This window comes from Anomaloglossus baeobatrachus, chromosome 4, assembly GCF_048569485.1.
Source record: "Anomaloglossus baeobatrachus isolate aAnoBae1 chromosome 4, aAnoBae1.hap1, whole genome shotgun sequence".
Classification (NCBI taxonomy): Eukaryota; Metazoa; Chordata; class Amphibia; order Anura; family Aromobatidae; genus Anomaloglossus; species Anomaloglossus baeobatrachus.
Genome location: NC_134356.1, coordinates 352,122,939 through 352,150,519, shown reverse-complemented (window position 1 = coordinate 352,150,519; position 27,581 = coordinate 352,122,939). Strand labels below are relative to the sequence as shown.

General features: G+C 44.1%; 1 protein-coding gene across 4 annotated transcripts in view; it reads right to left on the bottom strand.

The window, feature by feature from the left end:
- Positions 1 to 27,581, bottom strand: part of BRD1 (bromodomain containing 1) — a 97,171-nt gene that overhangs the window by 17,985 nt on the left and 51,605 nt on the right. For 3 of the 4 annotated variants that reach the window (XM_075345105.1, XM_075345106.1, XM_075345107.1), the window contains exons 8-9: positions 20,284 to 20,778; positions 587 to 722 (exon numbers count right to left, since the gene is read on the bottom strand). In XM_075345105.1, coding sequence (XP_075201220.1) covers positions 587 to 722; positions 20,284 to 20,778 — 631 coding nt within the window. The remainder of the gene's footprint in view (positions 1 to 586; positions 723 to 20,283; positions 20,779 to 27,581) is intronic. The other variant, XM_075345108.1, reaches the window with a different exon arrangement.

Sequence of the window (27,581 nt, the reverse complement as noted above, 5' to 3'; positions counted from 1 at the left end):
CACGTTTGGCCTTTTTTATTGATTTTTCAGATAAAATGCACAGGACATTTTATTTGGTGGAGCTGGGCTTTTCTTCTGCTGCATTAGGAGACTTCGGAGCTGCTTCACTTTGGGTCTGGCAGGGATTATGGCTATGTAAGAATCAGAAATGTCAACTGAATAAGTGGTTAAAGGATCAATATTTTTGTCATGCAGGGTGAGGCACGGCTGAATAGCAATTTTCCCCTTTCAGTAAATAAAATAATGTATAAAAGCAGTTTGTGATTACTTGGTTTATCATTGTCCAATCTTAAAAGTACTTAAGTGGGACAAAAATACAAACAAAAGAAATTGTATTTTTTTTTGAGACCCAACATGCTGCTCCCACACACACAGTATCGGCCCCTTTCCACTGCACTTCTGTACAAGTGGAGAAGTTGTATGGTGGCACTATGGCTGGGGCTTGTATGATATATGCCAAGTGTGCACAATCACCACCGCTCACTTACCAATAAGAATAATGTGAAGACTAGAGTCTCTCCAGTGACATGGGAAATCAGTAGGTTATTACTACACGCTAGGGGCAAAAATAAAACAGGCTCTGTACCTTGAATTACACAGCATGCTGTTGTTTGAAGAAATACTAGATTCTGAAGCACATCTCCTGCGTGGTTCCACTTTCCGTACTTGAGCAACTTCTAGATCTTTTTCCTTATCAGCTTCTTCAAAACCATTTGGAAGACCTGAAAATTAAACAAACAAAAACCCCAAAACATTCAAAAGGGCCACAAGTTCATTCGGGAGGAGCACGTATTAGACCACACATTGCTAAAATCTGGAATCAAAGCCTATACATCTCTTTTCAATACACAGAAAGCAAGGGCTACAAACCTGGGAAAATCCCCACCTTTTATCGCTGGTAGAACGGAGCAGCAGTGCACAAGCCATCCCTCCATTCTCTATGGGACGGACCAGTATGCGCACTGCTGCCATCCTACCATGTGCCCTCTTCTCCTGATTAGTTGGATGCCCACCAGTCTAAGTTATCACATATTAATGGTACAGATTGTCAGCTAAAACTAACTTATCACCCAAAAATTTGTGAAAAACTATTTAAAACATTGTGTGGTCCAGCTCCACCATCAGTGGGCCGGTAATAAAAGTCTAAGGGCACAACTCATTAAGACTGGCACAATATGCGCCAGACTTAAAGGGAATTTGTCATCAGGTTTTCACTACCTCATCTGAGAGCAGCCTGATGTAAGCAAAGAGATCCTGAATTCAATGATGTGTCACTTAGGCTGGTTTCACACTACGTCTTTTTAACATCCGTCCTTAACATTATTTTAGCGGACAAGCGGATCCAGTGCAAATGCGTTTTCATTTCAATGCATTTGCAATGGACTCGCGTTAACATCCGTTCACCTGCGTTTGCGTGCGTTATAGTGCGGATCCAGTGACTTGCAGTTTTTTAACATGTTTCAAAAACGCTACTTGTAGCGTTTTTGAGCTCCGTTCAAATACTGCAAATTGCTGGATCCTGACTATAACGCACGCAAACGCAGGTGAACGCTGGCATGCTGATAGACAGGATCCTGCTTTTGTACTGAGCATGCCCAGAAAGTACTGAGCATGCCCAGAACCAGTCTCGCGTGATCTGTCTATCTCTCTACTCCCTCCCTCACCCTCTCTCTCTATGTCTTTCCCCCTTCCTCTCCTTCCTCTCTCTCCCACCTGAGAGCTGCGGACACTCGTAACCAAGGTAAATATCGGGTAACCACTTCTCTTAGTTACCCGATGTTTACGTTGGTAACGTGTGCAGACAGCCCTGCTCCTAGCAGCTGCAGACACTCGTAACCAAGATAAATATCGGGTATCCAAGGCCGATGTTTACCTTGGTTACCAGCGTCTGCAGCTGTCAGAAGCCGGCTCCCAGTCTAGTTCCCCTCACTCCCGATCACATGACTCCAATGCCCGCCCCTAAACATCCAGTGCAGGATCCTGCAAAATAACAGATGCGTTTGCATACGTTATTTGCTGTAAAAGCAGGATCCGTACTTCCGCTAAAATAACGTTTTCAGCGGATGTTAAAAAGACGTAGTGTGAAACCAGCCTTAGATTACTTGTTCTCCTTATTTCCCTGATGAAGCTTGGTTTTACAAGCGACACGCGCTGGGTGGGGACTTATCAATATGTAAATCATGCCAGCATTTAAATAATGATGGGATTTTTTTGTCCACTTGGTTTTGGCAGTATGGATTCTGATACAGGTTGTATATTGTATACTGATTAATTCTGGTGCAATTTTGCTATGAATTATTGTTATTTATTGGATCCCAGTGACTAATAATTTCAGCTTTATTGTGATTATTGAGGCCTGTTATATGTGGATATTATCTTTGTTTATGCCTCCTGTTGATATTGATATCCTCCGTTTATTGATCCATATGGACTCTGCCTATGACAACTATATTCTGTTATTGCGGCAATTATGATGGATGGCACCTTGTTTTTTTTTGTTTGTTTTTTTTTATGGCACCTTGTTTTTAATTGTCTGTCTAAATAAACATAGTTGAATTTTTTGCATATTAGTGAGTGGAGTGCATTTTATTAGCCCAAGCTTTCTTGTTTTCCATTGTTTCCTTTGGGCTTATGCACCCTCACACAATTGAATTGTAGATTTATTGCTGTGCATCCCCAATTTATGTTCGTCACTTAGATTACTGGCTGCAGCCGTTGAGACACAATCAGTTTTTAGATGTGGCAACAGACTCTCTATATACAAAGCCTATAGACAGATGCTAGTCAGAGGGGGAGGGGCTTGGTCGGACTGGTGTAGTCTGCCAGTGATAATCTCAGGTGATGAAACGGTCACAGTAAGTAAAATCGCACACAGGGTCATAACTGACAACACTGAAGTCTGTTTAGCCATTTTCCAAGACCAGTAAAGTTTTCATTTTTCAGTTGATGGATCCAAGTGATGGCTTATTTTTTGTGGGGTAAGACTACGTTTTTAGGCTGCTTTCACACATCTGGTTTTAGCAGAGCCGGCCAATCTGGCTCTAAAACCTATGCAACGGATGCGGCGACCAAACCGCATCCTTTGCATAAGTTTTTGACATGGGGCCCGTCCGGTTTTTGCCGCTTGCGGCACGCTACTGAGCGTGTGCAGTGTAAAAAACCACATGCGGCGGCCATAGGGATGCATTGCAAATCTAAAACCCGCATCGCGCCGATGCGGCGCGATGCGGGTTTTTTTTGCCGGACAAAAAAAGGTGCCAGGCAATGTTCCATCCGGCTAAATCTGCCGCATGTGGCAAAAACCGGACCGAACGCAAGCCCATGCGGCACAATCCGGCACTAATGAAAGTCTACGCAAAGAAAATCGCAACCGGTGGCAAAAAAAAACAAAAAAAAAAACGGTTGCGGTTTTTCTGCAAAGCGCCGGCTTGTGCGGCACAGGAAAAGCCGGAGGTGTGAAAGCAGCCTTATAGATCCAATTTTGGGATAGATGTGACGTTTTTATTGCAGCGACCAAAAAAAACCCCACAATTTTGGCACTCTTGACTTTATTTTTTAGTTAATGTTAACAGATCAGGCTAATTTTTATATTTTAATAGATCAGACCGTTCTATATATACACAGCGATACCACATGTAGTTTTTTCGTCTATTTTTTAATGGGGCAAAAAGGGGGAAATAGAAACTTGTATCTAAATTTTCTTTATCTTTTTTTTCCTGTAGAAATGCACAAGACCTTCTGGATTACCAGGTGTTGCATTAAAGGTAAATTCACTGCATTAAGGGGAATCTGTTAGCAGGTTTTTGCCATGTAATCTGAAGACCGCAGGAGATGGGGGCTGAGCGAGATTTCAGAGATGTGTAACTAGTTATGCTGTGTGATGTTTACATACGATAATTGTTTTATTACCAGGAGACCATCACTGCCCAAAATGTAGCTTACACACCTGCTAGACCGACCACACCTTCTCCACTGATAAGCATCTCACTATTAATATACCATGTACACCGAGTGCTGTGATGTCAGCGAAGTTGGCTTTTTGAGCTCTGCAACATCTAAGATCTGAGGTTACTGAGTGCAGCCGCTGGAACAGTGATGCATCATTGGAATTGGGGGTCTCTTTTCCTACATTATGCTGTTCTCAGATGAGGTAGCAAAAACCTGCTGACAGATTCCCTTTAACCTCTCTACAAGAACAGACTTCTGAAGGGATATCGCAGCACATTGCTCACTATCTAGAAGAGGCGATAGGGGCAAAGAGATCCCTAGAAGCTGAATTTGGAAAGCAGCAGTTAGCACACCATGGCAGATTCTACAGAGGAAAAACAGAGCAAAAGCACACTGTAAAGGAGAACAAGCCACAAAACTAAAATGTGGAGAAGCTTATATATTAGTACATATCTAGAGAGTATACTACTATATCCATATATAAAGACCACAAACACTTCATGTTTTTACTAGGGATAAGCTTCAAAGCATTATCCAAATGTTTGCCTGCTATAAGGCTGTGTGCCCACAGCATTTTTGCAGTGTTTTTTTATTGCAGATTTTAATACTGCAAGGAAAAATGCATGCCAAAAAAGTATGACAATCCTGATTTGCTATGCACATGTTGTAGATTTTGGCGCAGAAAAAAAAAAATCTGCAGCATGTCAATTCTCTCGTTTTTTTCTGTGTCTGATAAAATCCACTGCAGTGCCTAATTCTTTGCAGTAGATTACATATGTCAGAGCTGCACTCGCAGCACTAACACTTGGTCTCACACACCATGTATCCGGCATGGTCTGTGAGGAGATCCGTAGCTCAGTAACCCGGGGTCGTCATGGTGACGACCTAGGGTTGTCATGGTAATGCGATCACAGGGACCCGATCGCCAGGGAGAGGCAATAGCTGGGTCTCAGCTATCAGGTGGTGATCGCGGGGGTACAGCACAGGAACCTGCAAAGTCACCATGACAAAAAAAAAGTGAAAAATGTATAAAACCGCATGGGGAAAAATAAAAATCTCAATAGAAATGTTTTTCTGCTGCATTTTTCCTGCCAAAACATGAAGTTGTGTGCAGAAAATCTGTACACAAATCTGCAACATGGGCACAAACCCTTAGGCTATGTGCCCACGCTAGAATGTCCCTGCGGATTTTTCTGCCTGAAAATCCGCGACTTTCGCGGCAAATCCGCACCCGCGAATTTACCGCGGATTTCATTTTTTTTTTTCCCCCATTCAAAACCAAAAATCCGGACCAAATCTGCACCAAACAATTGACATGCTGCAGATTTTTCCGGATCAAAATCCGCGGCAAATCCGTAGCGGAAAAATCCGCAGCATGGACACAGCATTTCCAAAATGCCATTGACATGGCTTGGAAGTGCTGCTGCTGCAGATTTTCGGGAAATCCACGGCAAATCCGCGGCAAAATCCGCGCAAAATCCGCGTGGGCACATAGCCTTACAGTGTAAGAAGGAAATTTATGGTAAAAGGCAGTAACCTGAATTGGAATGGGGGGATGTGTGGTGTACTTTGCAGCAAGAAAGGGTTCCCCCAAGGCTGGTATAGACTGAATATGGAAACTTTGCACATTTACTGATTACAATGATACTATACAGCAGGAATCCCCAACCTGTGACTTGTGGGCCCGTGCAGTCACGACTGGCAGCTTGGTGAACTGGCACCTGGTGTAACAGCCATGATGTGAAGATCTGCAGATGGTGACTTTTTGGAGTAGCCCTACACAGAACTAAATTTGGATGCTCATATACTGGGAGAAAAGATAAATAAGGTAAGTTGGCAAGTTGCAGAAAGGACGATACTCCCAGTTAGGCTAGAGTCACACTTGCATGTGACTCACGTGAGGATCACATCGCTCGAACCAGCCAGCGGCTCTCCTGACAAGACCATGTCAGCTTCATGTATTTCTATGCAGCTGACATGCTTAGATCAGGAGAGCAGCCGGTCCAGGGGATGCGATCCTAGCACAAGTCACACAAAAGAGGGATTACAGCCTTCAAGGGGTTCGTTATGCTGGGTGCAGGAATGGTGTCATGGAACAAGGTCAATGTTCTTTTTGTGGGGAAGCACTGGCTGTCTTATACCTTGTCTCGGTGTCTCTACTGTGGGGGAGGGGTGGCTGAATGTGGCTCTCATGGTAAGAAAGGTTGGGGACCAATGCAATACAGTATTTGTAACAAATTCCTATATCTCATGTTCAAGAGTATTGTGCGAACCCCAAAATGTGCTTCTCAACTTGGTCAGGCAAATTTCAGGTCATAAAATGGACTTTCTGTAAAACTGCCAATGTTGGCGCTTTTATACTAAATAACCATTTCCGCCTCCCAGTGAGGGTTTATACATAACAAGTAATGCAGGATAAAATCTTATAAAAAAGGGTGCCAAATCTAGGCACAAAACCAGAACAGCGAAACTCCAAGAAAATAGAGCAGACATTACTTTGGTTCATGGCTAGTTTTCCTGATGCACAGTAATGAATGTTTTTGACTGTCATTGAAATGACTTGTCACAGCTGTAACTTTCCACTGTCCATGAGAATGAGAAAACTCCATATCTACACCCCAGGAGAGTGGGGGTTAATTGTCCAACAATGCTCCTAGCGACTTATTAACTTCTCACATGCCAAAAGTGAACGTGGCATGTAAGGAGCTTGGCAGAGGGTGTGTGTACTGTCACCCCATCGGCCCCTGTAATGCTTTCACAGGACGAGAAGGGATGGCAATGGAAGGTCACACAATAGCATTCAGGTCAGCCATAGCTCAAGCAATAGTTTTATTACTTCTCTACAATTAGTCATTTTGTACAGTAATGACCCACAGAATAAAGTTCCCACGTCAACACTTTACTGTTACTTTTCCTCCACAGGTCCAGGACTCTGCCGCTGTTCTGGTGCCAGTTCATTGGCTGGGTAATAAGTCATATGTAACCAAGAACGGTGCCAGTGAAAAATACAAATCATGCCTTCATTCTAGATAGGCTGATGAAAAACAAAAAATAAACTACGGTATATATAGATCTTTAAAAAGAAAAAAAAAAATTGAAAAAAAAATCTAGTTACTAAAGCCAAATTAGCCCTTGTCCTTCAGGGGTTAAAAATAGTGTACAGATTCCTATACCATGAAAATTAAAAAAGTGATGACTGAATATCATGCAGACAGCAAATGCCTAATGAATATGGGCAGCAGAGGGAACGCCAGGTGAATCACTCCTCAGTTAGCGGCTTTGTGTTCTTGTCTCCCGGGCGACACATCAGTACCCCCGCGATGCTGGGCCGAGCTCTGCGAGTACCCGAGCAGTGACACGCACGCTCACTCTTCACTAGTAATAAAGCCATGCAAACTTTTCTGGTTTGAGGACCATATTGACAAGTTTAATCACTTATCAATGGAGACATTTCTGGTACATAAAAATGATATGCCATAAGTGCGGGACAGACCATTAAGTAGACTCTGCACTTACGGGAATAATAGGGGTCCCCTTTACCTCCAGTTAGCACTTAGGAGGGTCCTGTGTGAGTGTGGCTGGAGCCATTGTCTCCTTCGAGACACAGTTCATTTCCTCCTCTGTTCTGGATCCCTCCTGCAGATAGCCAGACACAGGCGAGCATGTGACGGGATGGTTGAGCGCACAGAACAGCACAGTGGTAAATGTGGGCCCCGAGCCGCAGGTCTGCACCAGGGAGCTCAACTGAGCCTACAGCATTTTTGCCAATTGCAAGTTTTCTGCATGATAGCTGATAACTTTTAATAATGGGAATAACTCTTTAAAAGTAGGGGTGCAATATTTTATTTTTTTTATTAATCTAGGGGCAACATTCACAAAATGAGTCAACCCCATGGGCTAGAATATCAAACAACGATCTGATAGGAGCGGACTACTAATTCCAGTTTTAGGAGTCCCATCTATGGCAGATAAGAGGTCACAATCGAGACAGAAGAAAAAGGAGCATGGATTCAGCTTTCCCCATTGGAGTTAATGGAAGACGCTGACACAGGCATTTCCCTTCTCCTATGAACTACAATAATTAAAATACCAATCCAGCATTTTTATTTTTTAACTTTTAGGATATGTGCACACGTTGCAGACTACCTGCATATTCTGGCAGGAAAACACTGCAGCAAAAACACGTCTTTTTGGTGCCATTTGCCACGGGTTTTTAGGTGTCTTTTTCCATTACTTTCAAATTGTGAAAGCGCAGGAAAAAAAAAAAAAACCAAACACCACGAAAGTATGACATGCTGCAGACTTTTCTACAACAAAATCTGCAAGGAAAAATCCTGAACGTATACACTACACTGCAGGATTCTCATAGACTTTGCTGGAATCAGGATATGCTTGCAGATTTCTGAAAATGTGCATAAAGAAAGATGGCAAAAACACACCATGTGCAGACAGCCTAAATCTAACCCCCTGCCACCGATTTGGTACTCGCCCTCCATTGTTTTCACCTTTTCTTATAGCCGCTCCTGCTGGCACCTCCACTTGGCGCATGCTGAAGATCACAACTCAATACAACTCTATGAGAGCCTTGTTCTGGCTCTCAGTGTTATTGAGCACACTTGACGTAACTTATGATTTCAGGCGTCTCAGACGTTGCGGTCATGTCTGACCAATTAGATAACATGGTGACAGACATGACTACACAGTGCACCATTAATAGATAGCCGTACCTTTCACGGCTACTTGCCATTCCTTTACTCCTCAACAAGTATAGAAGATTTCTGAAGTGCTGTACACACCTTGCTTATTTTCCTTGTAGATTTGGTGCACAAAATGATTGCAGCATGTCAATTGGTAATGCATTTTTCGCTCTTCCACCTATTGACTTTATTAAAAAGAACGCATGACACAAAAACGCATGCATCTCTCTGCATTTTCTGAAAGTAGGTGCAGATTTGATGCAGAAACTGTCTGCCCCAAATCAGCTATGTGCACACATACCCTTAGTCCTTCCTCCCTGCTGCTGAGTTCTCACACTGCTCAGTACAAACAGTAGCTTCCAGCTACGTGGACAGGGATTGAATACACTTGGGACTCAAGAGCTCGGACTGTATAGTCTTGATAATAAAAAGGAGCACTGTATCTAGCTATGCTACATGGGATCGTCAAAATAAGTACACCAGTCTGCTGAGGCTTAAGAGATGTAATTATGTAACGCATGCAATTTGTATTAATAATCTAGTGAGAAATGCGCTTTACATTGCAGTAATGGGTAGAAGACTTTTTTTTTAAATGAAAAAAGTTTGCAAATTTTGAAGAGGCTTTTAAAAAGGGAACCAGTCACCAGAATTTCGCCTTATAACTTGTGGCCACCACCAGTAAGCCCTTATAGCATTTTAGTGCGCAGTGGAGACTGGAGACTAAGGTCCCTTTCACACCTGTTTTTTGCCGTCACAATCCGTTGGCTCGACGGATCCGTTGCAGATTGTGGAAAAACTAATGTGACGGATGCGTTGAGAAAAAAAAAAAACTGATGTATCGCATCAGTTTTCAGCCCAACAGTGTTTTTACACCCCATCAGAGCATGCTGTTAAAAAAAACCCCAAAAAAAACGGAATCCATTGTCGAATTCCGTCATTTGACAGGTTATAACGGATCCTGCGCCCATAGGCTTCTATTATACTAAACGACAGACGTCCCTGTCCATTTTTTCGACGTAGACAAAAAAAAAAAACGTTACGTTACTTTGTTGGCTCCGTCTGACGGACAAAGAATTTGACGGATCTGTCAGGCGGATGAAACATGAGGCCATCCGTCACTAATACAAGTCTACGAGAAAATAAAATGAATCCAGCGGCATCAGTCGCCGGATCAGTTTTTCAAAATTCGACGGATTGTGACTGATGGTTAAAAAGGAATTGCAACCTTTCTTCTCCAAAGCCTCCTCATTTAAGGGGCTCAAAATAATTGGAAAAGTTTCCTTTACCATAAATAAAATGTTCATTTTTAATACTTTATAGAAAATCCTTTGCAGGTGATGTCCGAGTCAGGAGTGGGGGGGGGGTGGCCCTGGCCTCGCGTGGACAGCACTACGACCAGTGTTATTTCTTCATGTGGTCAGTCAGCCCGTGTAAAGATTAAAAACAATTGGTGCATGCACTAATCTCTTGCATTTCAGAGGAGACCCGACAATTAAAGTAGATGGGTGTGCAAAAAAAAAAAAAAAAAACACAACAGCACATGCTGCATCTGATATGTATGGAGAGATTGTAATTATTAACATAGGAAACGGTTTGTGGCTTGTAAAGTTTGAGTGACTGTCAATGTACGAAAGTGAATATTGTACAGGTGACAAATGGCAGAGGGATGTAAGAAAAAAAAATATGCATTTTTCATGTGTATGATCTGGATTACAGGCATTTTACATTAAAAGGGGCTTTCCCCACAAACAAAGTTGAGCTTGTAATAATAATAAGTTCCACAACTGGATGTGTTTAACACAAAAAAAAAAAAACACACCCTGTTCCTGGGCTGAGATAATCTTTTACATGTGCCCCTGCGGTGTACTGTGTACTCGCCGTGTCTGACCGTACAGGGGCATGGCCTGATCATGCCACCTCTCCTGGGCAGGGGAAGAAGCAAGATAGTACACAGACATTACAGCACCGTGGGACGTCCAAATGGATTTCTGCGGACCCATTTTTTTCAAATTTTTTTATTAAATTGGAGAACAAGGGAATGATTTGGGGAGTGTTTTTTCTAATAAAAAATTTTTTGTCATTTTCTTTTGCTTTTGTTTACTGTCAATTAGTTATGTCGGGTATCTAATAGACGCCGTGACATCACTAATTGCTGGGCTTGATGCCAGGTGACATTACACATCTGGTATCAACCCCATTTTTTACCCCGTTTGCCAACGCACCAGGGCGCGGGATGAGTTGGGGCGAAGCGCCAGGATTGGCGCATCTAATGGATGCGCCACTTCTGGGGCGGCTGCGGCCTGCTATTTTTAGGCTGGGAAGAGTCCAATAACCATGGCTCTTCCCACCCTGAGAATACCAGACCCCAGCTGTCAGCTTCACCTTGGCTGGTGATCTAATTTGGGGGGACCCCACGTTATTTTTTTTTTCAACTCTTTATTTATAAATAAAAAAAAAAAGCCTGGGGAGCCCTCCAAATTGATCACCAGCCAAGATGAAGCTGCCAGCTGTGGTTTGCAGGCTACAGCGGTCTGCTTTACCCTGACTGGCTATCAAAAATAGGGGGGACCCCACGCCATTTTTTTCATTGTTTTTTGTTGCTTTTTTTTGGATAAATACTAAGCTAGGCACCCTTTAGTGCCACATGAAAGGTACTAAAGGTGCCAGCTTAGAATATGCAGGCGGGGGTGGGACGTTATATATATTTGACATCCATAAAATCCATTGACGCTTTTTAGGCTGTGTGCCCACAATCAGGGTTTGCAGCGTTATGGGCGCTGAGTGTTTTCCCTGCGTCCATAACGCTGCGTTGTGCAGTAGAAGCACAGTGGAAGGATTTTTGGAGATCCCATGCCCACTGTGCTTCTCTTCTCCGCAGCATAAACTGACCGGTGGCGTGGCTTCCCGAGCCTCAGCATGTCAATTTATGCTGCGGAGACGAGAGTGTTCTCTGCAGGTAGCATAGAGCTCCACAGCAGCCTGAACCCAAATCGTGGGCATGGGCAGCTGCAGGAAGGCTGACACTGTACTAGACGCAGTGTCGCTGGATAATGGCCACATAGCCTTAGGCCTCTTTCACACGTCAGTGATTCTGGTACGTTTGTGCTTTTTTTTTTTTAAACGTACCAGAATCACTGACATACGCAGACCCATTATAATGAATGGGTCTGCTCACACATCAGTGATTTTTCACTGCACATGTCTCCGTGCGGCGTACCCGCATGTGCGTGATTGCTGCACGGAGACATGTCCATTTTTTTCTGGGATCACTGATGTTCCACGGACCACGCAGTAGTGTGGTCCGTGAAACACGTGCCAGAAAAAAAACGTGCTTTTAAAATAAAAATCATTTTTACTCACCCGGCGTCCAGCGATGTCCTCTGCAGCCCGTGCAGCCTGCTGCTTCTGAGCCGGCTGATTACTGTCGCGCATATTCATGATGGACGACACAGCCGACCCGGAAGCAGCTGCTGCGGGGGTCAGCACCAGCCGGATGCTGCACCGCGGGAGCGATCAGCACCATGGAGAGCGGGAGCGGGCACAGGTGAGTTGATTTCTAAGTGCAATCACGGAGAACGGAGCCCGGATTGCACTTAGACAACCCACGTGTGCCGTGATTCACGGCACACGGAGGGACATGTGCATGTTTTACACGCCAGTGAAAAACGTAAGTGTTTTTCACTGACGTGTGAAACGGGCCTAAAAGTGAGAATATTGTTGCTACAGCAACATTTTGGGGGAAGTAGCTGTGGATTCAAAATGCTTAATATACTCCTGAATAAAATCCTTGAGGGGTGCAGATTCCAAAATGGGGTCACTTGTGGGGGTTTTCTGACGTATAGGTACCCAAGGGGCCCTGCTAATGTGACATGGTGCGCGAAGTTTATTTCAACTTTTCCAAAATTCAAATGGTGCTCCTTCCATTCCAAGCCCTCCCATTTATCCAAACAGAATGTGGAGAAGGAAATGACATCACAGGTTTTTTTTCTAAAGGTCTGTGTTCAACCAACTTTATTAACACTGACAAGTCTTAAAAAACGCACCTAAAAAAACACATGGAAAACGCATGAAAACCGCATGCGTTTTCGATGCGTTTTTCTCAAAAAGCATTGTTTACAATTCTCCCCTCTGCCAGAGGGTGCGTTTTTTTCCGCGCTGAAAAAAAAGCAACGTGTGCACATAGCCTTACATGTTTTTCCTGTACTGTACAAATTATGCTCGTAATCCAAGGTTCCACTGTATATATTATATAGAGTCATTACACACAGAGTGATCTATTTCAAGTGTTTATTTCTGTTCATGTTGATGATTAAGAGTTACAGCCAATGAAAACCCAAAAGTCATCTCAGAAAATTTGAATAATTACCACAAAACACCTGCAAAGGCTTCCTAAGCATTTAAAATGGTCCCTTAATCTGGTTCAGAAGGCTACACAATCATGGGGAAGAGTTGATAGATGCCTTGCTGACTTGACAGATGTCCAGAAGGCAGTCAATGACACTCCAGGAGGGTAAGCTACAAAAGGTCATTGCTAAAGAAGCTGACTGTTCACAGAGTGTTGTGCAAGAATATTAATGGAAAGTGGAGTGGAAGGAAAGAAATTTCACAACCAACCAGGATAACCGCAGCTTTTATAGGTTTGTTAAGAAAAGGCCATTCAAAAATGTGGGGGCGATTCACAAGGAGTGGACTGCTGCTGGAGTCAGTGCTTCAAGAGCCATCACACACAGACGTATCCAGGACATGGGCTACAAGTGTCACATTCCGTGTGTCAAGCCACTCATGACCAATAGACAACGCCAGAAGCGTCTTACCTGGCCGAAGGAGAAAAAGTACTGGACTGTTGCTCAGTTTTCCAAGGTGTTGTTTTCAGATGAAAGTAAATTTTGCATTTCATTTCAAAATAAAGGTCCCAGAGTCTAGAAGAAGAGTGGAGAGGCCACAATCCAAGCTGCTTGAGGTCTAGTGTGAGGTTTCCACAATCAGTAATGGTTTGGGGAGCCATGTCATCTGCTGGTGTATATCTACTGTGTTTTATCAAGACCAAAAAGTCAGCGCAGCTGTCTACCAGGAAATTTTAGAGCACTTCATGCTTCCCTCTGCCGACAAGCTTCTGGAGATGGAAATGTCATTTTCCAGCAGAACTTGTCACCTCTCTACACTGCCAAAAGCACCAATACCTGGTTTAATAAGCACAGTATCACTGTGCTTGATTGGCCAGTAAACTCACCTGACCTAAACCCCATAGAGAATCTATGGTGTATTGTCAAGAGGAAGATGAGACACCAGACCCAACAATGCAGACGAGCTGAAGGCTACTATCAAAGAATCCTGGGCTTCCATAACACCTCAGCAGTGCTACAGGCTGATCGCCTCCATGCCACGCCACATTGATGCAGTAATTCAAGCAAGAGGAGCCCCGACCAAGTTTTGAGTGTATTTGCTGTACAGACTTTTCAGTAGGCCAATATTTCTGAGTTTAAATCATTTTTTCAGTAGGTCTTATATAAATATTCTAATTTTCTGAGATAATGACTTTTGGATTTTCATTGGCTGTAATCAACATTAACAGAAATAAACACTTGAAATAGATCACTCTGTGTAATGCATTTCCCTTTTTGTATTGAATTAGTAAAATAAACTTTTTGATGACATTCCACTTTGAGATGCACTTTTACTTCTTCCCACGGCTTCCCTTTTAACTACCACCACTCCAATACGGTGGCGCCATCTTGTGACTAACTTCTGATATGCCAGACGTCATGTCACAATGTCAAGAACAAGACTCCGTTGTATTGAGTTATAACCTCCAGTGCACTCCATGAAACAATGGAGCTTTTGGCAAGTCACAAAGTGCCCAACAGCCATAGGAGCAAAGACTATAGAAAAGGTAGCCGCCTAAAAGGGGAGTATAAGACTGGGGCAGGGGACTTGGATGTAATGGTGGACCCGTGGAAGCCTAATCAATAGGCGAAACGGCCGTCGTCCTCTTCTAGAAGCTGACGTACAGGTTACCTCCAGCCTTTTATCTTGCACGTTATTGAATAAAAAGATTTCCAGCACAGCGGAGATGTGCGGTCTCCTCTTCTCACCTTGCCGGACTTGGATGTAATGCACCACTCCAGCAGTACAAAAAAACCCCACAAACACTGCAGTGTTGCTTTTAGCACCTTATCGACATACTGGGACGTCATATGTCTGCTCCCTGATTTTGATGCTGGCTCAGGACCTTAGGCTGGCTTTGCACACTACGACATCGCAGGTGCGATGTTGGTGGGATCAAATCGAAAGTGACGCACATCTGGTGTCGCAGTCGATATCTTAGTGTGCAAATCCTTGTTGATACGATTAACGAACGCAAAAGCGTCGTTATCGTATCGGTGTAGGGTCCAACATTTCCATAATTTGGCAGCAGCGACTGTATGATGTAATTCCTCGTTCCAGCAGGCAGCACACATCGCTGTGTGTGAATCCGCAGGTGCGAGGAACATCTACCTGCGTCCCGGCTGCAATGCGGAAGGAAGGAGGTGGGCGAGATGTTTACATCCTGCTCATCTCCGCCCCTCTGCTGCTATTGGCCGCCTGCCGTGTGACGTCACTGTGAAACCGCACGACCCGCCCCCTTAGGAAGGAGGCGGATTGCCGGCCAGAGTGACGTCACAGGGCGGGTAAGTGCGTGTGACGCTGGTGTAGCGATAATGTTCGCTACGCCAGCAATCACAATATATATCGCTGCTGCGACGGGGGCAGGGACTATCGCGTGCGACATCGCAGCATCGGCTTGCTATGTCGCAGCGTGCAAAGTACCCCTTAGTCCATATGTGTGCTGGAAGATTATGACTATTAGTCAGCCGTGATCTGTCTCTAACAGCAATGAGTGGAGCTGAGCTGCAACCACAACTGTTAACCTGTTAAATGCCGGTGTCATTCAGTGTGTGGCATTTACAGAGTGCATTGTTTTAATTGTCCATTGTGCTATTGTGGGGTGCCGATGGATGTCTTGACAGCTGTGGCATTACTATGAAAACCAACCTGTTGCTGGTATTATTAGGTGATCTCTGCTATACACAGCAGCCCTATGGTACTGCTATGTGTATAGTATAAGTGATCATATAGGTTTAAAGTAACCACATTTTTCTCGCTATTAAAAAATATGTTCCCTCCATATCTGTATTTATTGGTACACGGCATAATGACAAATTCAAAATCTCAAATTGTGGTTTTGAGTCGCCATAACTAAGAAAAAAAAAGTCCCCAGCCTGTGTGACAGTGTGTTTGACCAATCACAGGTGCTGTCTGCAGGTCAGTATTGTAAATTTAAACTAAATAAAAAAAAAAAAAAAAAAATTGCTTGCTGTGCGGTCCCTCCATATTCTCTTGTCTGTGTATCCAAATAGAAGGAACCGCATGCAGTTTGTTTTTTTTTTTTATTTAATGAAATTATAAAAATAAATTTTAAAAGCCTGCATGCAGCATCCCCCCCCCTCCGCCAATTTTCCAATTTTGATACCCAGCCAAGATAAAGCCTGACAGCTGGTATTCTCAGTCTGGGGAGGGCCATGGTTATTGCCCCCCCCCTTCCCCAGACTAAAAAGAGCAACCTGCAGCCGCCCGAGATTGTTGCACCCATTAGTTGTGATAAGTCTGGCGCTTTACCCAACTCTTCCAGATTGCTCTGGTGCGGTGGCAATTGGGCTAAGGGGGTTAATGGCAGCCCACAGCTGCTACTAAGACCTAGATTAGTAATGGCAGGCGTCTACGAGGCTCCCTCCCATTACCAATCAGTAAGTGAAAGTAAATACCAAAACACCAAACAAATCCTTTAATTTGGAATAGAATACAAGAAAAGCACCCTCTCCACACTTTATTAACCCCCAAAACACAACTGCAGGTCCACCACGATTCAGGTCTGCTACATCAGAGTCACAGCGAGTGGCCATAGAGCAAGACTGTCCACAGAGTGCAGACAGAATGACTGAGCCACGATCAGCATGTGACATCACACAGGTTATTTATAGCAACAGCTGGAAGTTGCCACGGTCTGCCACCTGTAACCGCAGGTAACCTAACCTCAGAGCACCTCAGGTGATCTCAAACTCAGTCAACTCATCTGCACCTCCTGGCAGAAAACCATGAAAAAAAATCACGTAACAATGTTTTTTTGCCAGGTGGTGTGGATTGGGTGCATAAATATGGTGTAAAAAGTTAATCACCAAATTTGCATCTTTTGGCCCAAAAAGGCAAAAAAAAAACCAAACAGTTTTTTTGCCAGGAGATGCAGGTCTTACCTGAGCTGAGCTAGAAAAATTGCCGGCACTTCCTAATCTCAGTCTGAACTTGTGCATACTGAGCATGACATACAATATCTAAAATAGCAGTTTCACTCAAGTAAAGGGAAGGAGAAAAACCAAGTATGATAAATATAAGAACTATAGGTGGCCAAATTTACAGACCCCACGTCACCTTTACTTGCTAAGTAACTTAGATTTAAAAAAAATAAATAAAATAAAATTCATGTTTTCTTGGCAATAATGCGTATTCATATTCCATATATTCATACATGTTCACCCTTACATTCTTGTTTTTTTCTCCTTCCCTTGAGTGTAACTGCTATTTTTTTTAGATATTTGGGTTGCCGCTGCCGTGGTCCATTTCTACATGCGATTATAGTAGTTGTGACTGTCACAACTACAGTTGGTGAGTAATATTGCTCCCCCCTCCCCCGCCCTGTACCTTTAAGGGTAAGACCCTATTGCGCTTTATTTTCCACAGCTTTTTCTTCAATTTTTTAGTTATTGTATTTGTATGTGATATGCAGTATGCACCAGTTCAGACTAAGAGATTAGGAAGTGCTGGCAATTTGTCTAGTTTGTATTATGGAGTTGTCCTTTGCACACTCCTAATTATTTTAGGTGTTTTTAATTTTCCTTTTGCAGGTTCTATTCTAGCCCATATAAAAGGTCAGCTTTGACAAAAGGCATAGCAATTAGAGGAGGACCCAGATGAGAGTTACACCTTGACGTGGTATCTGGACACAAGTAAATTTGACCACCTTTATTTGCCAAGTAATTCATATTTTTAAATAAACGGTTTTCATGTTTTCTTGGCAGTAATGCATGTTCATATTCCAATGTTCACCATCTACATTCTTGGTTTTTTTTCTCCTTCCCTTTACTTGAGTCCAACTATCACTTGAGGTGAGGTCACTGACTTTTCTCAGGTCAGGTTACCTGCAATCACAGGAGGACTGCGGGAAACTCCAGCTGTGACTGCAAATAACCTGAGTGATGTCACCGCTGATCGCGTGGCTCAGTCTCTGCCTGCAGTTACAGCGTTTGATCATGTTCCACGATCACGCGCTGTTGACTCAGATGTAGGATAGCTGGAATTGGCAAGGGATCGCGAGTGGATTATATCGGCCCTGCAGGGGTGTTTTGGGGGTTAATAAAGTGGTGAAATAGGGTGGGGGTTTTTTTTTTGTCTTATTTCAAATAAACGATTTTTTCGGTGTTTGGTTATATACTTTCACTTACAGATTATTATGGGGTGGGGTCTCCGACCCATCCCATTACTAATCTAGGGCTTAGTGGCAGCTATGGGCTGTTATTAACCGCTCATTACCCCAATTGCCACCACACCAGAGCAAAATTGAGAAGAGCTGGGTAAAGCGCCGAGCTTGTCGCATCTAATGGATATGACAATCCTGGTTGGTTGCAGGCTGCCAATTTTAGGCTGAAGGGCGTTCCAATAAGCATAGCACTCCCCAGCCTGAGAATATCAGCTCCCCACTATCAGGCTTAAGCTTGGCTGGGTATCAAACGTAGGGGGACCATGTCTGTTTTTCCAAATTATTGATTTACATTTGAAAGAAAAAAAAAAAAAAATGCATGCAGTTCCTCTTTTTTTATGCACAGCCGAGATAAGCACACGGCTGGAGGCTGCAGCCTATAACCATGGGCTTTATCTGATGGGTATCACAATACGCGGGAACCCTATTCCAATTTTATTTTATTTTGATACCATGATACTGACCCGCAGACAGCGCCTGTGATTGGTTGGGGGGGAGGGGGGCGTTTGACTGAAACCAATCAGACACAAGGACGGCTGGTGGGCGGGGAAAGCAGTGAACATGGACGAGCGGCCCAGGAAGTGAAGAAGAGGCAGCAGGAGCCGTATATAGCCACACCAGAGCCTCGGTAAGTATGAAGCGCTCACTTCATTCTTTTTTTTTTTTTTTTTTTTAGAAAAAGGAAAACTAATAAAAAAAATTTGCTCGAGTGCCGGATCCGGAGCAACACCCAGAATCCTGGGCACAGCACTGGGGTATCTTTGCAACCGCGAGGATCCAGACTTTTATAATCCAGGTCCGCCCATTACTATGTAATTCAGCAGTGACCCACAGTCTGTGGAAAGGATTCGTTCAATATTGACGATGCCCTTCTATTGGAAACAAATGCACCAAGCCACATTATCGGTCTTAGTTATGGAAAATGTTTCAGAACAGCAGCAAAGCTTTACTGGCTATAGGTGGTAATGAGACATTGTAAAATGTAGGGCCAAATTTATGTAAAGGGAACTTGTTGGAGGAGAAAAAAAAAAAAAAAAAAAAAAAAAAACACACAAACTACACCATTAACTTGCAAGTATGGGCTTAATCTGCAGGTTAATATCATTCTGAAGCTGCCCAGCACCGCAGTTCGACTCTCTGCCGAGAGGAAATGAACTTTGTGCACAGTGCGGTGACATACTGTGCCGTCACCTTCTCTATGATTGAAAGCCCAAGGCTGCCAGGAGGATTTAAGATCATTTCCTCCTGGCAACGAGTCTCTTACTCAGGGCGTCAAGCAGCTTCAGAACACTATTAAACCTGCAGATTAAATAAATACAGGCTAGGTTCCCATTAAACGGTTTGTATCCTATAGGATAGAACATAACTTGCTGATCACTGGGACCTGTTCAGAGATTGGTGGCTGTTTAGAATGTGGAGAGAGCGGAGAACAAGCGTGCCCCCAGCTCCACTCCAAACAGCAAGAAATAGCTGACCCAAATAAGACCACCTTCTCGTTCACAGATCCGCCCCCCCCAATACTCTGGAAGGTGTAGTCTTGAACTCCCATCTCCAGCATAACAGGCCTCACAACTATGGAAGCTCTGCAGGCCAGGACCTATGCTTTTGCCGTATGTGTCATTAAGTCAGGTCATGTTTATAATGCTTGTGGTCTATACTGCTGCATGCATACTATATATTCAGCACCCTCTGGATGTCATATGTACAGCATCATGGAAGTTAACGGTGCTATTAAGAAACAATAAAATTGTAAGGATGAACCAAAAAATATTCCATGTAAATGTAAAATAAGCAGTGGAAAGCCACAGAAAGCCACACTATTTCATGCATATAGAAAGCGGATTTACTCAGCACATAGGGGCAAAAGATGGGAGAATCAAGTCAGAAAGTTGCTTGATGAACACGTCAGTAAATGATGCACTGCAATCAACAAGCAGGTAAAGCACAACGAAAATGTTAATGACATCAAGCAAAGGCAAACGCTAAAAATCTTACGTTCTGAACTGGTCTATAGCATCCATGATATTCTATAACTTTAAAGCTTATGGGAGAAGTAAATAATTTATTTACCTGTATCCAAACGCTTTATGGGGGACTCGTCGTCATGTTCCGAATCTCCACACGAGCTCCGTGACCTTTTTCTTGGCTGCAGCAGTGTTTCCAACCTTGGAAGGACTACAGACAAAAAGGTTTTGGGCCCTAGCTGTGGTGAAGTTGGCTGGCTTTCATTGTTCTTTGCAGGCTTTTGGGGGCTTACACTTTTTGATTTGCGGAAGAGAATAGATGTACGTCTGTTTACATCAGCTGAGGACTCCGCTACTTCACCATCTGTGGAATCACTTAGATTACTGTCCTTAAGTAAATGTTCTGAATTGTGTCCATTTACCATTTCATCCTGAACAGTAGTGCTATGTAATTCATTATCAAATGTGACTCGTTTGTAAAGTTTACTCTGCTCTGGATTGAGCTCTATTGGTTTGAGGGTTGGTGGTTCTGAATTAGTCTCCGAGTTGGACGGCAGAGGTAATGCATCAGATGGTTCAAGTTTAGGGGGAGATTTATCTCCTGAAAAATTATAAATAAAGCGCCATTTTTGAAAACTGTATGAAATGATAAAACGTTCTCTATGATACAAATCTAATCTATTAAAACAGTAACAAATTGTACAGAAAAACAGTTCAAACACTCAACACTACTGGACTGATCATCTATATGTAAAATGCAAGACAGCCAAAGCTAAGTATGTTTATCATTCAGCCACATATATAGATAATTGGAATTTTAATGTCATTTTTGTTTCAGCTGTGAATAAATCTGCCGTCTAGGAAGTCCTGCTATACCAAATCAAAACCATAAGTCACCATGGGTCGGACGAGCCCGGCAAATTAACTGCTGTACTGGTGATGCCACGTTTCTTCAGCATGAGAGGGATGAAACCGACAGGTAGGAATTCTCCCATAACAAGTGACAGCGTATGGCTAGGAAAGAAGGTGAGGACCAATGTCTTACACCCACATTCTTCGTATGAAAGCAGTGCAGCATTGGCAGTCCTTTCTGCACAGCGGGGACATTACAGATCCCTGCAGAGGAACTGCTCAAAATCAGAAGGCAGGGATATTAGAGATCATATAGTTTCCCAGCATATATCCGAACAGTAGAACATCCCTTCTTAGGGTACGTGCCCACGATCAGGACCCGCTGCGTCCTGACCTGCGGGGCCACGAGTCTCCTCCGCATGAGAATGCAGGAGACCGCAGCTGCCCGTGCCCATGATCATGGTTTGGTGCGCTGCGGTCTCCTGCTTGTGTTCTCCCTACGAAGGACGCTTGCGACGCCGCAAAGAACTGACATGAGCTGCGGTCTGGAAAGCCACACCGCAGGTCTGTTTTCACTGCGGGCCGTACACGCACAGTGGGCATAGGATTTCTAGAATTCCCATCCACTCTGCTTGTACTGTACAATGCAGTGTTTTGGATGCAGCAAGAACATGTTGCATCCAAAACGCTGCAAACACTGATCGTGGGCACGTACCCTAATAAAAAGGGAAAGTCTCTAAGGTAGAGTCCCATAAAATGATTTCAGAAAAAGGTCAAAACCTGATGGACTGCACTAAAAAGAGCCTATAAGTGTTTAGTAATGATGATGGACTTAAAAAGGGCTCTCCAGGATAGGTTATAAATATCAGATCAGTGGGACTCAGGCATGTGGCAGCACCAACAACTGGCACTGCGCAGCGCTGTCCAAGGCTTATTAGTGTGTCAATCTGATATTGATAACCTATCCTGGGGATAGAGCAACAATATTTGCCTAGAGAGCCTTTAAAGTACAAACAGACCTATGAGAAAAATGGTGGCACCCTAAAATGCATGCAATGTCACCTCAGTGCTGGGCTTTGTGGACACATCCCATGAGCCCCCATTACGCTGTAATAATCAGTTTCCACCGTGTGGAGGCAGTAACATTCTGTGGTATTGCTGTAGTGGGGCATCACACAAACGCCCCGATGTGAATAGGCCAGAAGCGGTTAGGAAGGGTGATCAGTAGGTCACCTGACATTTTCCACTTATCCAGTCATCATTTAACAACTTCAAAACTGAAATGTAAATAACAACTTGAGAAACTTTGTAAATAAATTGCTTTTCTATTTTACACCAATTTCAAGATTTCTTATTTTCTTAACTACATTTTAAGTGACAAAGTAAGAATTCAGATTTCTTTATAGAAGCTAATCTCCATTCTGCCATTTACCATGCGACCGACCAGCTTAGTTCTAAGTGTGTAAGGCTATGTGCGCACGTTGCGTACAAGCCCTGCAGAAATTTCTGCAGCGATCTGAAGAGCACATGTGCGCTTTAGATCGCTGCAGAAATGTCCGTAGTGAGCGCCGATTCCATGCGCTCTGCCTGCAGCTCCTGCCATAGACAGAGCAGGAGCTGCCGGCAAAGCGCAGGAAAGAAGTGACATGTCACTTCTTTTTGCGCAGCGCTTCGGCAGTAGCCGAAGCGCTGCGCTCTTAGACGCCACGTGCGCACGGCCCCTGCACAATCTCCATAGACTGTGCAGGGGACGCAGGACGCATGCAGTTACGCTGCGCTACAAAGCGCAGCGTAACTGCATGTTTTTACGCAACGTGCGCACATAGCCTTATAGTTATTTGAGCTCCCACAATGCATTGCAGTCTGGTAACCGGAATCCATCAAGAATGGTGAACTCACTTTTCTGTCTAAAAAAAAACAAAATTAAAAGCTGGTACAAAATAAGTAAAAGCAAAGACCTTACACCAGTTTAAGCATGTTACACTGGCCAGATCATGGAATATTGGCTGCAGAGGTGAACTAAACAGATTTTTAATTTCTCTTCTCGGTTATGGAGAGATGATATTGTAACATTTAGGCTATAAGTGATGTTCTAGTTCAACTGGGCTTGGGAGGGGTGTACTTCTTCCCCTATATGACGATGACCAGTCATAAGCAGGCAGCAACACAAGGGAGACAAATAAATCCTCCTCTTGCCACTGATGCCTCCAACTATCTAGACTAGACTAGAGTACATAGAGAAAACAGCAGAGATGCTATGCATCATTACAAATCACTTCCAGATCTCATCTCAGTGCTGTCAGCCCTCACCCCCGGTCCACTCAGACCTGGAAGGGTTTAAAATTATATGCACTTCAGCTGTATCTACATAATAGCTTCTTTACAATGTATCATTACAAACCCTTTCAGATTTGACCTCACCTGAATCAGTGTGGAAGGAGGGGGAGCTGACAGCAGTCTGGATGAGCTTACAGTGATATACAACACCTCTAACTCTACACTGTAACTACAGAATTATACATCTTTAGGCGCTGTGCGCACTAGTGCGTTTTACCCACGGATTTACCCGCAGATTTGCCGCGGAAATCTGAGAAATGTCTGCAATCTTTGTGCAGACATTTCCCAGCAAATCCTATGTGAAAAAAAAATAGCTGTGCGCACTGTGCGGATTTTTCTCAAGAAATTTCCTTGAGAAGAATTTCTTGAGAAAATTTCTTGAGAAAATGAGCATGTCCATTATTTCCGCAGGTACCTGCAGAACACCCCCGGAATTTCACTCCATTCACTGTAATGTAATCGCGAAATTCCGGGGGTGTACCGCAGGTAGCAAATGATGTGCGGTATACCCCCGGTATAGCCGCGATTTACCTGCGGTAATGCTCATCGCTGCCTGCGGTTTTGCAGGAAGTGATGTAATTATGACAGAAGAGGAAGCGGAGCAGAGTAAACACACACGTCACACTCCCTGGACGCCGCACAGAAGCACTTCCGTGTGACCTCCAGGTGCCCGTGCAGTGTGTGTCCCGCTCCAGCCCCACAGCTGCCTGCACTGCAGGGTGTCATTGTCTGCCCGCAGTGTCAGCAGCTTGTCACCCTGCAGCGCAGGCAGACACTGACAGCAGTGCGTGCAGCCGTGGGGATGCCGAGCGCTGCTGTCAGGAGGTGAGATGAGATCATTATCTGCTGTGACGATCTCCTGCCTCCTGACGTCACCGCGGTCACTGCTGTCTATACCCGTCTCGCGAGCGGCCCGAGACTGTCACTAGCGGTGACGTCACGGGCTCTCGCGATACTTCTGACAACGCGGCAGGCATAGAAGGCAGTGACAGCGCTGATGGCAGGACTGCAGGAGATCACCACAGCAGGTAATGATCTCATCTATCCTCCTGACAGCAGCGCTCGGCATCCCATGCAGTGACCTGGGCTATTGATGGTAGCTCAGGTTACTGCATTGCTCTCCCAGCCAATGGGGAACATTCTCTTCTTCATTGACTGGGACAGCGACTATGGTATGGATCGCCGTGGGACGCCCCCCCCCTTATTGGATTACGCCGGACGTGGAATTGATTGTTCTTTTCAATAAATTGGAGAAAGAGGGAATGTTTTGGGGAGTGTTTTTTCAAATAAAACTTTTTTTGTTGTCTATTTTTTATTTCTTACTGACTGGGTTGGTGATGTCGGGTATCTGATAGACGCCTGACCTCACCAACCCCAGGGCTTGATGCCAGGTGACATTACACGTCTGGCATCAACCCCATATATTGCCTCGTTTGCCAACGCACCAGGGCAACTGGATGAGTTGGGGCGAAGCGCCAGCATTGGCACGTCTAATGGATGCGCCACTTCTGGGGCGGCTGCGGCCTGCTATTTTTAGGCTGGGGAGTGTCCAATAACAGTGGACCTCCCTAGTCTGAATACCAGACCACAGCTGTCCGCTTTACCTCGGCTGGTGATGCAATTTGGGGGGGAACCCCACGTTTTTTGTTTTAAATTATTTAATGTAAAATAACCGCATGGGGTGCCCTCTGTTTTGGATTACCAGCCAAGGTGAAGCTGCCAGCTGTGGTTTGCAGGCTGCAGCCGTGTGCTTTACCCTAGCTGGCTACAAAAGATGGGGGGACCTCACGTCTTTTTTTTTTTTTTTTTTTTTTTAATTATTTATTTATTTTATGGCTAAATACAAGGCTAAGCACCCTTTAGTGCCACATGAAAGTCACTAAAGGGTGCCAGCTTAGAAAATGCAGGGGGGTGGGACATTATAGAAGTCTTTCTCATCTATCTATTCATCTATCCATCTTTCCCTCTATACATTATCTGTCTATCGATTTATTGCAAAACTGCAAGGACCAACCTGCGGTAAATCCGCGGCAAATCCGCATGCGTTTTTCCCGCGGATTTTTCCGCAGGTGCGGAAATCTTCAACTCCCAGAAGTTTCTCAAGAAATTTTCTTGAGAAAAATCACTTTTCTAGTGCGCACAAAGCCTTACAAAGACTTTCCGATCTCATGGCAGTGTGGACAGGATGAGAAGTGTTTGTAATGATACATAACTCCGCTCTGTTCCTCTACACACTAGCTGCAAAGATCAGTGAGAAGAGGAGGGTTGGTTCTTTTCTCCCCTGCCTGACGCTGCTTTCTTATTAAAAGGCTATGTTCACACACTGCATCTTTTCTTAAGGATGCTTTCACACAATTTTTTTTTTAACATGCTTCCTGAACGTTTTAAACGCAAAAAGGGATCCAGTGCAAATGCGTTTTCATTTCAATGCATTTGCAATGGACTCGCGTCATCATGCGTTCACCTGTGTTTGTGTGCGTTATAGTGAGGATCCAGCGACTTGCAGTTTTTAACTTTTTTCAAAAACGCTACTTGTAGCGTTTTTTGAGCTGCATCCAAATACTGTTTTTCACTGGATCCTGACTAAACAGCACGCAAACGTATGTGAACACTGGCATGCTGATGAAAAGGATCCTGCTTGCTCTACTGAGCATGCCCAGAAACCAGCCTGGCGTGATCAGTCTCTCTCCCCCCCTCCCTCTCTTCCCCGCCTGAGAGCGGCGGACGCTCGTAACCCAGGTAAATATCAGGTAACCAAGCAAAGCGCTTCGCTTAGTTACGTGTGCAGGGAGCAGGCAGGCGGCTCCTAGCAGCTGCAGACGCTCATAACAAAAAGGTAAATATTGGGTATCCAAGCAAAGCACTTCGCTTAGTTACCCGATGTTTACATTGGTTACCAGGGTCCGCAGCTGTCAGATGCCGGCTCCCAGTCTATCACATTCAGGTCCCCTCACTCCTGATCACATGACTTCAATGCCCGCCCATAAACTTCAAGTGACAGGATCCTGCAAAATAACACATGCGTTTGCATGAGTTTTTCTTTGTAGAAACAGGATCCACTTTTACAGCAAAAAAACTTTCGTGATGCATGTTAAAAAAAAAAAAAAACGTAGTGTGGAAGCAGCCTAACCACAAACATGCAGCAAAAATGCACTAAAAAAAAACGCATGTGTTTGACGCGTGTTTACCGCATTTTGCCCAATGCATTTTAGGTCAAATCTATTGACTGAAAGGGCTCAAAAAAAAAAAAAAAAAAATAAAAAAAGAACACGCTGGCAAAAACTCAAAGAATTGACATGCTGTATCTTCAAAAACGCAACCAAGATGCAGCCAACAAAAGATGCAGTTTTAACAGCAAAATATTAATCTCAGACTTTGCTGAGAGAGGGGAATGCATGTATTTAGGTGCATCTTTGTGATCTCAAAAATGCACGAAAAACGCAGCAAAAGATGCAGTGTGTGTGAACATAGTCTAATGGTCAACCTCATGCAAGGAAAGAAGTACATGCCCCCAGAGACCTCTATAACACCCAGTTGAACTTTCCATAAATTATAACCAGTTCAGAGCAGCACTTGCAAGCTCTAAAAGCATAGAGCACACAAGTCTCAGCCGAGGCACAGAGTATCTTTAACCAAAGTATGAAACTCTATTACATGCAAGAAAAGCCTTAGGCTATGTGCGCACGTGTGCGTAATTGCATGCAGTTACGCTGCGATCTGCACCGCAGTGTAACTGCATGCTTCCTGCGTCCCTTGCACAATCTATGGAGATTGTGCAGGAGACGTGTGCACGTGGCGTATTAGGGCGTAGCGCTTCGGCTGCTGCCCGAAGCGCGCGTTCTAAGAAGTGACACGTCACTGCTTTCCTGCGCTTTGCCTGCAGCCCCCGCCCTGTCTATGGGAGGATCTGCACTCAGCGCATGGAATCGGCTTTTTTTTTTTCATTACGGACTGTTTCTGCAGCGATTTGAAGTGCATGTGTCCTCTTTAAATCGCTGCAGAAATTTCTGCAGGGCCAGTACGCAACGTGCGCACAGCCTTAAAAGGGGTTGTGCATAGTCCAACATTGGGAGCACCATTTTTAATTTATTTATTAAGCAGATAAAATCCAATGATTTGTTCAATAAAAGCTAAAGCACAACTGGCAAAATTGAAAGGTTTCTAGGCCTTAGACAAGGATCTAGACCCAATAAGATGATAATATTGGCATGGGAT